At 41.7% G+C, this 14,922-nt stretch overlaps 1 protein-coding gene across 6 annotated transcripts in view; it reads right to left on the bottom strand.

Moving 5' to 3' along the window:
- Positions 1-9,344: 9,344 nt before the first annotated feature.
- The window catches only part of SAMD7 (sterile alpha motif domain containing 7), a 47,641-nt gene continuing 42,063 nt past the window's right edge, over positions 9,345-14,922 (bottom strand). For 4 of the 6 annotated variants that reach the window (XM_053305097.1, XM_053305098.1, XM_053305095.1 and 1 more), the window contains 2 exons: positions 13,680-13,790; positions 11,442-11,929 (listed from right to left, as the gene is read on the bottom strand). In XM_053305097.1, the coding sequence (XP_053161072.1) occupies positions 11,657-11,929; positions 13,680-13,790 (384 nt within the window). In that variant the 3' untranslated portion in view covers positions 11,442-11,656. Of the gene's footprint in view, positions 9,690-11,441; positions 11,930-13,679; positions 13,791-14,922 lie in introns of those variants that run through there. The other 2 variants (XM_053305100.1, XM_053305101.1) reach the window with 2 other exon arrangements.

Raw genomic sequence — 14,922 nt, 5'->3', positions numbered from 1 at the left:
GCCACCTCGCCTCAGGCTGGCCTCGGCGAATCGCTTCGTTTAAACGGGCTCCCTCTCTCACCCCCCTGCTGCAGTTCGAGATAGATTTGAATCGCTGTGTGCCTTTTTTGTTCGTTTCTTTCATCGTAAACTGCCTTCGGAGTCGCCTAAGGCTGAAAGGGGGTCTCTGTCAATATTAGCGGATAAAGATAAACCTTGGGAGAAGGAAAACAGAAGGCGAAACAAACTCGGACTAGGGAGAGTTAGAGTTCTGTGTTGTGTTGTTGGGGTGCTAATTGAGATGATGACAAGAAGGAAGGGCCTGGGATGACTATTGATGTTATGCGTTTGCAAACTGAGCCGTTTAGTAAGTATTTCCAGGGGAGTTCGTCACATTAAAAAAGGAAACAAAACCGTAAAACCAGAAAAATGTACGAGGCAGTTGTATTCAGTAACAGCTGATCAGAATGAAAGTAGCAGCATAGTTGTATTGTTTATATACCATTTTTCCACAACAGAAAGAGTTCCAAAGTGGTTTACATAGCAAAAGGAATAAGAAAATGACTCTCTGTCCCCAAAAGGCTCAGAAGCACCAGCCACTGTAAAGACACTGTGTTGGGCTGAATAGGGGTTTCCCCCGTTATGCATGAGAGCCACCAGTCTAAAAAGTGCCTCTTTGTCCACTAAAGTACCAGGAGCATTCCCAGACAGGGCTTTTAGCTCGCATCTCCACTGGAGTGGGTGTGCGTTCATATATTGGCCGGATTTAAACTGAAGTCCATGTGACATATCGGAGGACACTCCATACATTATTCGGTTTTTTCTCTGCATATTGGAACCTTGCCCAATTTATATCAGGGGTGAAAAAATCCACTTTTTGTGTTGGAGTATCCGATATGCCCTGAACTCGCAGTAAAGCTTCGCTTGTGCTAAAGCCTGCTATCTGGGAAAGCTCCTGGGGAAATTAGAAAGGCATTTGCCGAGCACCAAAAAGACATTAATACCCTGTTTCCCCGAAAGTAAGACCTACCCCGAAAGTAAGACCTAGCAGTAATTTCTGATGTACCACTAATTGCCCTAGTGCATTTTTGGGGGCTAAAATTAATATAAGACACTGTCTTATTTTCGGGGAGACACGGTATATGCACCAGCTCATCTTCTCTAGTCAGGGTATTCAGTATACAGCTGACAAAGTCCTCTCTCCACTAGCCACCTGACTCATCTCAGATAGCAGGAGCACCTGGAGGGTCTCTGAAGATGAAATTGTGATGCACAGTAGGGATGTGCGAATCAATTACCCGAAACTAGCTGATTTGGAGACAGAACAAATCACCCCTGTGGTCCATTGGCTAGATTTGGGTACAAACCAAATCGTGCCAGATTCAATTCGAATCGATTTGAGATTCGGATTCCTCCTGTTAATTTCTCCAGATTCCTAGCTTTCATTTGTTTAAAAATGCTAACCTCTAGACCTTGTAGAAGTAGAGTTATGGAGCAAAATGTGTGGTCACTATTTTTCAAATGTTTGGATTCTTTGGTGTATAATAACTTTCCCTCAATGAATCCCTATGAGGATTCATTAAAAGTAGAAGGTAAAGTGTGCCATCGAGTCGGTGTCAACTCCTGACGACCATAGAGCCCTGTGGTTTTCTTTGGTAGAATATAGGAGAGGTTTACCATTGCCATCTCCCTTGCGGTATGATATGATGCGTTTCAGCATCTTCCTATATTGCTGCTGCCCGATAAAGGTGTTTCTCATAGTCTGGGAAACATACCAGCAGGGATTCCAACTGGCAGCCTCATTCTTGCTAGGCAAGTCATTTCCCCACTGTGCCATTAGGTGGCGGGTATGAGGATTCATTACACACCTTCATTTCTTCTATTCATTTTGACTGTCTTTGGACAGTGCCAACCGTCAACCACCATGTGCCAACTACACCCCCGCCCCTCCGACCTGCAAGGCAGTGGGGTACTACTCAGTTTATGTTCTAGGACTTTTTTTCAAGTGTTTAGACTCTTTGGTATCTAACCATCTTTCCTCATAATCATTACACACAAGTCTAAACACCTCAAAAATTCCTAAAATATAAACTTGAGTACCCAGTAGCTTGCAAGTTGGGGGGGTAGATGGTACATTGGATGCCACTAAGCAGTGGGGTCAAAAGGAACAAAAGAAATGAAGGTGTGTAATGAAGACACCAAAGAATCTAAAAACCAAAAATTCCTAAAAAATAAACTGAGTACTCCAGTGAGTGGGTGTGGGTGTAGTTGATACATGACAGTTGGCACTGTCCAATGATAGTCAAAATGAACAGAGGAAATGAAGGTGTATAATGAATCCTCAAAGGGATTCATTATGAGGAAAAGTTATTAGACAACAAATCTAAACACTACAATATTCCTAAAAAATAAACTGAGTGCCCCACTGCCTTGCAGGTGGGGGTGTAGTTGGTACATGGCAGTTGACAGTTGGCACTGTCCAATGACAGTCAAAATGAACAGAAAAAATGAAGGTGTGCAATGAATCCTCGGGGATTTATTATGAGGAAAAGTTGTTATACAACAAAGAATCCAAACACTTGAAAAATAGTGACTACACATTTTGCTCCATAACTCCACTTCTACAAGGGCTAGAGCTTGGCTTAAAAAAAAAATTAAAGCTGGGGATCCATGTTAGGGTTAGGATAGGGTGACTTCAAAACCCCATTATTTCCTGTCAGAAATATACAAAACCAGTAAAAACTAAAAAAATAAAAATAAAATAAAAATCAACCAAGTGCCCCACTGCCTTGAAATTTGGGTGGTAGGTGGCAACCATGGGACCTACTCACCACTCAAATTTGGTGCCCCAGGACCTTTAAATAAATAATTTATAAGTGGTCCAAATTAATCCGAATAGAATTAAATTTGGGGGGACAGATTCGGACACAAAACCAATCGGGTGATTCGATTCAGGCACAAATTGAATTGAAAAAAAATCTATTCATGCACATCGCAAGTGCATAGGCAGTTTAATGTGGGAATAAATGTTCCATCAGATGTGATTAATATTTTTATACTAGTTTTCAGCCAATTAAAAGTTCTCAAGTTGGTTTGAGTCAGCGTGGTGTAGTAGTTAAGATTGTTGAACTATGACTGGAGAGATCAGAGTTTAAATCCATTCAGCCATGAAACTCATCAAGTGACTCTGGGCCAGTTACCTGTCTAACAGCCTAACCTACTTCACAGGGTTATTGTGAGGATAAACAATCATGTAAACTGCTCTGGGCTCCTTGAAGGAAGAGAGGGATATAAATGTAAAAATAAATAAAATTTAAAAATTAGAATAAAGGTTTACATAACAAAAGGAATGAGAAGATGTTTCCCTGGTTTAAAGGGGAAACATGTCTGAAAAGAAGCACAAGGGGAACAACAGCTGTTGGGAGGGACACTATGACAGTTGCCATCCCCTGCTGGATAAGAGAACCATTATGTTTTCCCCAGTTTTTAGGGGTTAAGTTAAAGTGTGCTGTCAAGTCGATTTCGACTCATGACTACAGAGCCCTGTGGTTTTCTTTGGTAGAATACAGGAGAGGTTTACCATTGCCTCCTCCCGCATAGTATGAGATGATGCCTTTCAGCATCTTTCTTTATCGCTGCTTTCCAATATAGTACTAGCAGGGATTCGAACCGACAACCTTCTGCTTGTTAGTCAAGCATTTCCTTGCTGCACCACTTAAGCAGGGGTTACTGAGGTCCCAAGCCATGTTGTGCTTTAAAGTTAATCACCAGCACTTTGAATTATACTCTGAAAAGAACTGGAAACAGTACAGCTCCTTATGCACCAGAAAGACATATATCCAATTATTGGTTCCAGTTAGTAGCTTTACCAGATCAGTTTTGGACTAGCTGCAGTTTCCAAGCAATCTTCAAAGGCAGCCCCACATGCAGTGAATTGCAATAGTCTAAAATGGAAGTTACTGGATAATTTTAACAGGAATTTCTCTGTCCAGGTTGGGCTGCAGCTGATGAAAGAGACAGTTTGCCACTAAGGCCATTTGTTCTGCCAGTGACAAAGCTTCATCTTGGAACATCCCCAAACTGCAGACCTGATTCTTCAGAGAGAGTTAAACCTGTTTCAGGGCAGGTTGAACACCTCACTAAGCAGATGAGGCAGTGTTTCCATTGTGTCAGGACTGAGCTTGTTGGCTTTCATCCAGGCTAGTGGTGATTAAATACTGGGCAATGTCATGATTAAGCCCTGTTGAAATTAATGAGTACTTAAGTTAGTCATGACTAACTTGTCACATTGATTTCAATGGTGCTTGGACTTGACTAGTCTGGATGCTGCCCAATGTCTTTGGCATTTTAGAAATTCTGCATGTATGTAGTAGTGTAAAAGCTGTGTGTAGATTATTATACATGACAATAGTTTTTAACTTCATGTAATTGTGTGTGGGTTTTCAGAAAATAGCAAGTGTGCATGTGGCAAAGCCTCTATGTTATATAACAGTCTGTACACAGGTTTTATGTTTTCCACACAAAAGGCACTTGGGGAAATTAAAAAAAATACAATTTAAGTGTGTGCTCTGTGGTGTTCACTGTTGCATTTAAAGTGACTATGAGTGCCTTCTACAAGATATGCTGAATGTGACAGGGAGTAATGAATGCCTGTGACTCTCCAAGAAATAGATATGTGTAACTCTCAAATATGATGCTACTATATACAGCATGGTTTGCAAGCTTAAATTGTAACATGTAAAATGGATCTAAGCTCCACTCCCAAGCTGAAGACCTGGTTCTTCAGAGGAAGTGATACCCCATCCAAAACAGGCTGAATAGCCAATCTCAGATCAACTTTCCCACTGACCAACAACACTTTCATCTTGTAAGGATTAAGTCTCATCTTGTTAGTTCATATCTAGTCCATTATGGAATCCAGGCAGCAAATCAAGACTTCTGCCACCTACCTGGAATTTGATAGGGAAAAGAGATAGTTGGGTATCATTACATACTGATGACAATGCACTCCAAATCTCCAGATAATAAGGCTATGTACACGACTGGACAGGTGGGGGATGGCAGAGTGGAATGTACCTTCCCCCCCAGATGATTCCTCACATCCTCTTCTGCATGCCACCATGCGTCCACATGTTCTGCACTGCACAGAGCAGCGCAGATCTCTGGAAGCCAGGACTCATTGTCCCGGCCTCCAGGAATCCCACAATGCACCACACAACAAGTGCAAGTCATTGGGGGATTGCCCCAGGAGTCAGGCACTCTAGGTGCCCAACTCTCAGACTGTGCATCACAGCTCAGGCTGTGTGCAGCATGAGCATACACATGGCCCTGTGCTTGGGGTAAAGGGTGCACTGATGCCTTTAACCCAGGTAAAAGCCTGGGTACAAAAGCCGGATTTGATCCCGGCACTGCACACAAGCAGCCCTATCCAGATAAGGTTCCCTAACCTGGGTAGGAGTAAAGCCTTAATATCTTGGTGGTTTTGTGTAGGTGCTAAACAGCATCAGGATACGGTAAAACCCTGAGGCCAGTAGCCAAGGAATAAAAGAGTGCTCCCGCATCACCTTCTGGAATCTGTCCTCCAGGTGGGATCCAAACCAGCGCAAAACAGTACTCTTAGGTCCCAATTCTGCCAGCTGCCTCTATGGTATTGAAAACTACTGAGAAGTCAACAGAACTAAAAGGGGCACACACATACCCTATCCAGGTCTTGGCCTGGGTGAATCACAAGGGTGACCAAGGCACTATCAAGATCAGACTGGAAACTAGACCAAATGGGTCCAGACAATCTCCAAGAATATCCAGAGATGGAGTGGGGCTTCCAACATACACTCATGCACCTTGTCCAAAAAATAAACATTGGAAACCAGACAGTAGTTATCTAGGATGAAGAACTCCAACAAGTGCTTTTTCTAAAATGGTCTTACCATTGCTTCTTTTAAAACTGCTGGCATTTCTTCCTTTCACAAGATAGCATTTCATAACCTCTCCTACCTACTTGTCCATTTAATTTACGGCTGCCTTAATCAGCTGGTATGAGCAATGGCTATGTATGTAAATACACATGTGGACAAATGTGTTGGTACCCCTCCACGAAAAAAGAAAAACCCACAATTGTCTCTGAAATAACTTGAAACTGACAAAAGTAATTGGCACCCATCATTGTTTATTCCGCATTTAACAAAAATCAGACTTTGCTTTAGAGTTTTGAAGCAACAGAATATTTCAAATAATAACACAAATGAAAATGGCATGGACAAAAATGATGGGACCCTTAACCTAATATTTTGTTGCACAACCTTTAGAGGCAATCACTGCAAACAAGCAATTCCTGTTGCTCTCAGTGAGACCTCTGCACCTGTCAACAGGTAGCTTGGCCCACTCTTCTTGAGCAAACTGTTCCAGCTGTGTCAGGGTGCCTTGAAGGGTACCTTCTCCAGACTTCATGTTTCAGTTCTTTCCATAGATGTTCGATAGGATTCAAATCAGGGCTTATAGAAAGAAGGCCACTTCAGAATAGTCCAATGTTTTGTCCTTAGCCATTCTTGAGTGCTTTTAGCTGTGTGTTTTGGGTCATTATTCTGAGGATCCATGACCTGCGAATGAGACAGAGCTTTCTGACACTGGGCAGTACGTTTCACTCCAGAATGTCTTGACAGTCTTGGAATTTCATTGTACCCTGCACAGACTCAAGGTACCCCATGCCAGACACAGCAAAGCAGCCCCAAAACATAACCAAGCCTCCTCCATGTTTCACAGTAGGTATGGTGTTATTTTGTTTGAAAGCTTCATTTTTTCATCTGTGGACATATTGCTGACGTGACTTGCCAAAAAGCTCCAGTTTTGTCTCATCTGTCCAAAGGACATTCTCCAAGCATTGTGGCTTGTCAATATGCATTTTAGCAAATTCCATTCTGGCTTTTTTATGTTTTTCTTCCAGCAGTGGAGTTTTCCTGGGTCTTCTTCCATTGAGCTCACTGTCACTCAAAAAGCGATGGATGGTGTGATCAGACACTGATGGCCCTTGTATCTCTTTGGATGTTGTGCTTGGCTTTTTGTCTACCATTCTCACTATCCTTCTGCCCATTCTGAGGTCAATTTTCCTCTTGCAGCTGCATCCAGGGAGGTTGGCTACAGTTCCAAGGACCTTGAACTTCTTAATAATCTTTGCAACTGTTGTCACAAGAACATCCAACTGCTTGGAGATGGTCTTATAGCCTTTGCCTTTAACATGCTTGTCTATAATTTTCTTTCTGATCTCCTCAGACAACTCTCTCCTTTGCTTTCTCAGGTCCATGTTCATTGTGGGACACACGATGATACCAAACAGCTGAGTGACTACTTTCCTCAATTTAAATAGGCTGAATGACTACTTGCATGATTGGAGACATGTGTGATACTAATTAAAGAAAACAGCTAATTTGAAAAATCGCTCTAATCCAATTATCTATGATCTTTTCTCGGAGTACCAACAAATGTGTCCAGGCCACTTTATAATATATTTGTAGAATAAGCAATACTCTATTTCACACTGCTTTGCTTTCAAAGCAATGTCAAAGGCATGCAGGTATACATAGGACAATTCCTTTTCATTTAATTGCTTTTCAGGAGGGCATAAAACACTTTTTCAATGAGCTGTAAGGGTACCAACAAATTTGTCCACGTGCGTAGTTGGTGTCAAGTATCTTGTTCACATCCTCAGGCTAACCAAGCTGAAAAGTGTCCATAAAACAAGACAATTCAGAAGCATCAGGCACATCCACAAATTACAGTCATCTTAGAGTCAAAGGCTGAACAGATGCAAAAGATTTTATCTGCAACATGTTTTGCAAACTGATTACAGCAGGCCTCTGGGGGCTCCTCCCTGTGTTGCTAATAACATGAATGATTGATAGGGATGATAAGATATTTCATCTTTTTTAACCCTAGATTTGTAAGTTTAAACCTACAAACCAAGAGAATTTCTTAATCCCTCATAGAGCATCCCATTTAAGATATTCTGCCCAGACGTTTGCAATTCACTTGTTGAAATGTTCACATTTTCGAGATAATGTTGCTGGACATAAAAGATCACAAAGCAATAGAGTTACAGGTCTTAACTGAAGCAACAGTTTAGGGAAGTGGTTACAAGAACTTACTCAAGTAACGGCAACCCAACCAATTTGGGAAAAGGTTTATGAAGTAAACGACAACCCAACCAACTTGGGGAAAGATCTATTTAGTCTGGGCAGTGAAAGTTTTCAATTAAAAAGTACTTGCTCTTGGTGATGCCCCAGGGACTGAGATATTCCTTTTTCTTTACTAGGTGGAAGCTAACAACTATTCTATAATAGATGAAACATCAAAATGCACTATTGAATTAAAACAAACAAACAACCCTTTGGTTTGTAGGGATAATTATGACTGTGGCAACTCCAACTTTGATGTCCCATGATGTTTACACTATGGGGCATGAGACTTGATGTCCAGTATGAGATATTGTACTGGAGGTTTACAAAATCATAACAATGGAAACACAATTTGCCTACGCCCTCTATGAACCAAACCTGCTTGCATAGGCTGGGGACAACAGCAAAAGCTGGGGATTCATTTTACAGCGATGTTTAAGAAGAATTTGGTAGTGCCTCTGAGCATATCGTGAGGGCTGTTACCTCAGCAGGCAACAACTGCCATGAACTAACCGAGGACTTAGCAAAATTATGGGGGCTTGATAGGCAGCTTGGACTTTCCAATGTGGGTATCTAACTACATGCCCTTTCACAAAGCCATTTATTTGGGGGGGAATTGTGGCAAAGTGAACATCACTTGCAAATGTTTTGATCAGTCTGCAATTTACTACATCCTTAAACACATGAAAATTAGGATGAGCTAAGATATGGGAAACTGTTATATCAGTTAAGAGTATTTATGTCACGAAGCGTTTATGAAACTGGCTCACTGAACCAAAAGTCATTGGTTGGTGGAAAAGTCATTTTGTGATGACTTCACTGGCTAAAGAATAAGTTTTGTGAATTGTCCACAACTGTAATGTTTGGACGTGGAAAGTATTTTTTCCAAGTCAGGCTAAGTTGCTATGTGTTAGGTCAAGTCTCCATTATTCAGTGTCTTTTTTTTTCTTTCTAATTCAGATAAGCATTGTTCATACAACTGCTGTCATACACTGTAGGAGAGGGCTCATGGTAAGCCCCACCACCCAACCTATAGACATTCAATAGACCATGTGGCCCTTTGCATGTGTTCAAAATCTATGTATGCAGGCATTGTACAAGCAGTAGGGACCCTGAAAGAAGTACAGCCCTAAAAACATGTCCAGTTGGTATGTATGTAGAGACTATACGGACAGTCCTGTGAAAGAGAGAGCCCTGGAGACGGTATATTTGTAATAAAACATTTATTTATAAACTGTACAAGCTGAAAGGGCACAAATAAGAAAAAGCAAGCTAAAGGTATTTTAGTTCTGAAGAAAAATCCTTTTAGGCTTTCGGATCTACTGAGAAAGAGCCCAACCTCTTTCTTTCGTACCCTTGTAAATAGCGGCTACAAGCCAAATTTCAGGGCCTGTTCATATAGACAGGTGGACAACCAGCAAAGACGGATCTGAATGGCAGGATTCCATGCTTGAAATGAAGAGCAGAGTAATGAATAATGTTGTTCTACAAGTCCAAAGGCTTAAATGTGTAGTACCACTTGAGCTATACTGTAGCCATAATCTAAATAGAATATTAAAATTGTCACAGTTATTTAATATTTACAAGAAGTCATTTGATTGAGCGAGCAAATGCTGCATGAATTGGTATGTTAAAGTTGATAATGTGACATTGCTCCAGAAAGATGCAGTGGTGCAAATATTGTTTTTAGAAAGAAGGTGCTAAACTGTTATTCTAAACCGTTGAGATGTCCCACATTGGTAACCTCTTTGATGGCTGCTTTACATGAGTCATGTTTTTATGCAGCTACCACTCCAATCCAAAGTTTGGGGCATGCAATTTAAAAATTATGTAGATAAACTAGAATGAATTCAGAAGAGGGCAATGAAGATGGCCAGGAGTCTAAAAAATAAGCCCTATGAGGAAAAGCTGGCAGTTCTTGTGTGTCTCTTCAAATACCTGAAGGTCTATTGCATAAAAGAGTGCAAAGACTTGTATTCTGCTGCCCAGAGGATGAGATTAGAACTAATGGGCTTAATTAAAGATGGGTAGATTTCAGCTGAACATGTAGGAAGAACTTCTTATCATCAGAGCAGTATAACAATGGAACCAATTACCTAAGGGATGGTGGGTTCTCCTTCACTGGAAGTCTTCCCTGGACAGCCATCTTAGGGGTCTGTGAGCCAGCTTGGTTTGAGCTGGGCTCGATGTCAAACTGGCTCAGCTTGACAGGCTTGGGATTAAACTGGACTAGCCTCGGCTGATCCAAGTTTGAACTGGACCAGTACGGAGTTCTACTGGTAAAGGGGAATCTGGTGAGGATTCCCCTTTACCAGGAAAGGGTCCGGGGGGCTTCTTTAAGTCTATTGGGGGCGGGGGGAGTCAGTTAGTGCTTACAAGTACTATCATTGGCAATGATGGTGGCCAAATGGGGGATCAGGTGTCTCCCTTCCCCCGCCGGCCTCCCCCAGAGTAGCCAGGGCTGGCGGTGGCCCTGTTCAGCCCTTACAAGTACTATCAGCTGCATCCATGGGGTGGTGGCAGTGGCTCCCACCCACCCTGCTGGCCTTCCCCAGAGTAGCCCAGTTCAGACTTTCTCCAGCCCGGTTCAGGCCTTTGCGCATCCGTGGAGTCCGGGCTGGAGAAGGCCCGAACTGGGCTACTCTGGGGGAGGCCAGTTGGGGGGGGGAGCCACTGCCACCCCCCCTGTGGCTGCCACTGATAGTACTGGTAAGGACCAAACAGGGCCACTGCCAGGCCTGGTCACTCTGGGGAAGGCCAGCAAAGGGAGGAGCCACACCATCCCTCATGTGGCCACCATTGCTGCCGATGATGGTACATGTAAGTATTAACTGACTCCCCTCCCACTTCCTCAAGGCTTAGGGAAGCCCCCTGTCCCTTTACTGGTAAAGGGGAATCCTCTCCAGATTCCCCTTTACCAGTACAGCACCAAACCGGTTTGAACCGGTCCGGCGGTCACACCAGACCGGGTCCAGTTTGACTCAAACCAAAACCAAATCAGGCCGGGTTAGTTCAAATCCAGTTCAGATTCAAACCACACCAGCAAAACCAGTTTTGTGCACATCCCTAAGTCATCTGTTGAGGATGCTTGGCTCTGAATTTTGTACACTGAGCAGAAGTTGGACTAGATAACCTTACAAGGAACCCCCAACTACGATTCTAAAATTGTTTACTTGGAAATAAATCCTATTCAGTGAGTCTTACTTCATAGTAAATGTGTATACAGTTTCACCCTAGTTTCTGTTAATAAAAGTGAAGAGTTCTTTTTTAAAAACAGAAAAGCCATTTCTGTACTCCAGTTTCCCTGTATGTGTGTTTTATTGTATTTATATTTGCTAAGTGAATTGCACTTATAATTAATTGCACAGATGTATGTATTTCAGTTCTTTTAAAAAATAATTTAATAAACTGTGCCAAACACAGATTATTTCTTATTTCCAAATTTCACAATATTTTATATATTCACTGGTGCCCTTTGTTACACCATCAATTTTACTGTACAACTGGTTCTAGTTTTTCTGATAGTTGATCATTGGAAAATCAGTCTGAGCTCCAGCTAAGTCAGATGTATTTTCTCTGCTTTCTGCAACAATTTGTTCCATTGTTTTTGAAGTTTCGGGGTCCTGAGAGCAAGGACTGCCCAAAGTATCACCTGTACTGTTACAATGAAGAGGAGATCCAATATCTGGGGGAGGATCAGAAGCCTTGACTGTAGCAGATGGAGTGGGCACAGACAAAGGAAAATTCATCATGTAGAACATATTGCCCAAGCGCCGGGATACCTTTAGAATCAAGCAATTACAGTAATTACTTTTTCAAATAATGTCAGTTGGACTTGATGCCCAGCTTAACCTTACATATGAATGTTATAGCAAATTAACCAAAGGTCTGATGAGGCCAGGACATCTGAGCCTTATGGCTCTGGATGATCAAGCTATCCCGCAGGAAAACGTCAGAGCTCAAGTAGCAAAATCATCAGGGATGTCACTTAAAAACCCCTCCCCACTGTTAATTTTGCCAAGTTTTGACAGGCAAGAGGAAGAATCATGTTTATCCAATATTTTCCTTCTCTGTGAGCATTGGCATTGAGCATGCTCAGAGAAATCAATTGTGCAAAGTGGTGGATATAACATAAGGCTAGAAAAAGGAAATGATAGATAAGCAGAGAGAGCTGTAAAGAAGCATTGTTTAAAAGCAAGACGAGATAAGACATGACAGGAGAATTTAAGATAACGAACTGAATATTAATTACTTGTGCAATGATAAAAGGAGAGTGGATTTTTATTTATTTTATAGCTCTAAAAGAACGAGCCAGACAAATAGAGACTACAGGTAATGATGTTCTATTGATCTGAGGGGAAAGGAAAGGGAGAAGGGTCTTCAGTGTGGATCAACTTTAACTCTGTTTCTGTTGTGACCTCTCTAAGGCATTTTCTCTGGCATTTCAACTAGTTAGTCCTAGCTTTTACTCAGAATATGTCAGGCAGCTTCATACATCATATTTTTAAGACATGGAAATAATTATTTATTTGGAGCTTCAAGTTATGTTAGTCACTCCATGGCCTTCTAGTCTCCTCTGGCATTTCCAACTGAATGCTCAAATATTGAACCCAGAGCATGGAAACTATTCTTTGGCAACACCCTAAAAACATAATATAGGAAAGATTTGTACCTATGTCCATTTCTGAGATAGATGTATATACTGCTAAAATACTTTTTGATTCTCAACTTTGTCTCCACCTTATTTTAGGAGACCTTTATAAGGCTATGTCCAATTACACTTTTAGATATCAGAGTGACTAGCATTATGTGGCTATATTACCCAACAGTACTACTCAGGAGTTACTCTACAGCAGGGGTAGGCAACGTGGTTTTCCATATGAAATTTAATAGTCTACTCTACAGACAATTAAATTTCAATAAGACTTCAAGGTCGTTCACATGACCCTGAAACCTGGGGTGAGGGGGAAGGCAGGATCACATCTACCTTCCTCCCAGAAGAGCCTTACTTTGTCTTCGGCCACACCACCTGTGTGCTCACATGGGCTATGCTGCAGGGAGCAGTGTGGCCATCTGTAGGCCATGGAAATGAAGCCCGGCCTCCAGAAATCCCACAATGTGAGGAGCGTGGTGCACTGGGGGATTTCCCCACTGCCAGACGCTCTAGCTGCCTGGCACTGTGAATGTTCAGACTGCAGGCAGCCTGAGTGTTGATACGACTGGGGACTGGGGTAGAAGGGCATGTTCAATCCTAGACTGATCCCAGTGCTCCACATGATCAGCTCCAGCAAGGTAGGGCTGTGAAAACCTGGGTAGGGCTGTTCGTGTGCATATCCTCTTCATCTAGTAAATTTAGGATGTCAGCCAGTGGACTAGAAGTGCAATTGTGATAACACACTACATATTGTTAAGGTACAAACAAATAGAACAACCTGCAGATAGGGTTGAAATTATTAGGGGAAATGTGCATTTTTCATAACAAACCTTTTGTTCTTTCAATATTTTGAATTTCATTGTGACTATTCACTGTACCTGAGACCGAATCTTTAATGCAGGACCAAGTTTTAATCCCATTGTGTCCAAGAGATGTTCTTCTGTGAGCAGGGGTAAGGTTTCTCCATCAATGCCATGGTCTTTAAATATCTTATCAAACAACAACAAAAAATAGAGGCTAAGACTGTGAATACACTCTTCAACTTTTCCACATTGCTGCAACAAATCAAAAAGAAAGGAGCAAATGCAGGCTGTACGGAGTACCGACGAAGAGTAATGGTAGTTTCCCCCTTGTCCTTCAGAACTAGTTAAAATATCTGAGTCCCTTTGCTGAACTATATTTTGTAGGTGCACACATTTTTTAAATCCATAAACCATACTGGTTTCTCTGCTGGTATTTAAGTGGAAGAAAGTCCACATAAATACAGATGAACTTGCAGCCTCCACCATCTCCTGTTCTGTTCCTGAAACATTCTGTAATACAGGCAATAATTCACTTGCAGTAGCTACATTTGATGATCTGAATATTTCTCCAGATAAGATCACCATTTCTTGTTTTACAACAAAAAGGTGGCTATTGCGCCCTCAGTTAACACGTATTTTCAGTTACCACATGTTCTCAAATAACACATATTCAGTGTAATGAGCAGGATGAATATAATCTTGTCACTGAGGAAGCTCTTCAGTAAATATTTCATTACAGCATGGTTTCCAATTTGGATAGAGCCCTGAACTTTACAGTCACTTTGGAGAAAGCAACACCACCCTTTTAATGATTGTGTGTGAATGTGTGTGTAAGTAATCCAGACAGGCCAGTGCTGTGGAGAGATTTTTAAGATGGCCACTCTATCTATAATGCTATTCACACAGAGAAATTCATGGAACTGAGTAGTTTCCAGATGTGTTGCAACAGATATATGTAAACAAAGTGCTGTCAGGGCCTCTGTACTTGAGAATTTTCTCTTATCAGTTACAAATTTCGAATGAAGCTCTGATCATCAGCTGTCCTGTCATTCAAAACTTGCAAAGGAGCTAAGGAAGCCCCAAGTATGGTAAAGGTAAATACTGAAAAATAAGGTGTTGTATTCTATCAGCAATCTTTTAGGTTTTGTTAATTAGAAGTTTGTCCCAGTGGGCATCCTGTAGAGAGTGTGAGGGGTGGAGTCAGGAAGGAAAGGGAGGGAAAGCAGGAGGAGAAAAACAGAGTGATTTCTGAATAAAGCTTAGTTAAACAAACATAAGATTGCTTTGTGTTTCCAAGGGAAGCAGCTATTAAACATAA

Source organism: Hemicordylus capensis, chromosome 3, assembly GCF_027244095.1.
Source record: "Hemicordylus capensis ecotype Gifberg chromosome 3, rHemCap1.1.pri, whole genome shotgun sequence".
In the NCBI taxonomy this organism is placed as follows: domain Eukaryota; kingdom Metazoa; phylum Chordata; class Lepidosauria; order Squamata; family Cordylidae; genus Hemicordylus; species Hemicordylus capensis.
This window is presented reverse-complemented; position numbering and strand designations above follow the sequence as displayed.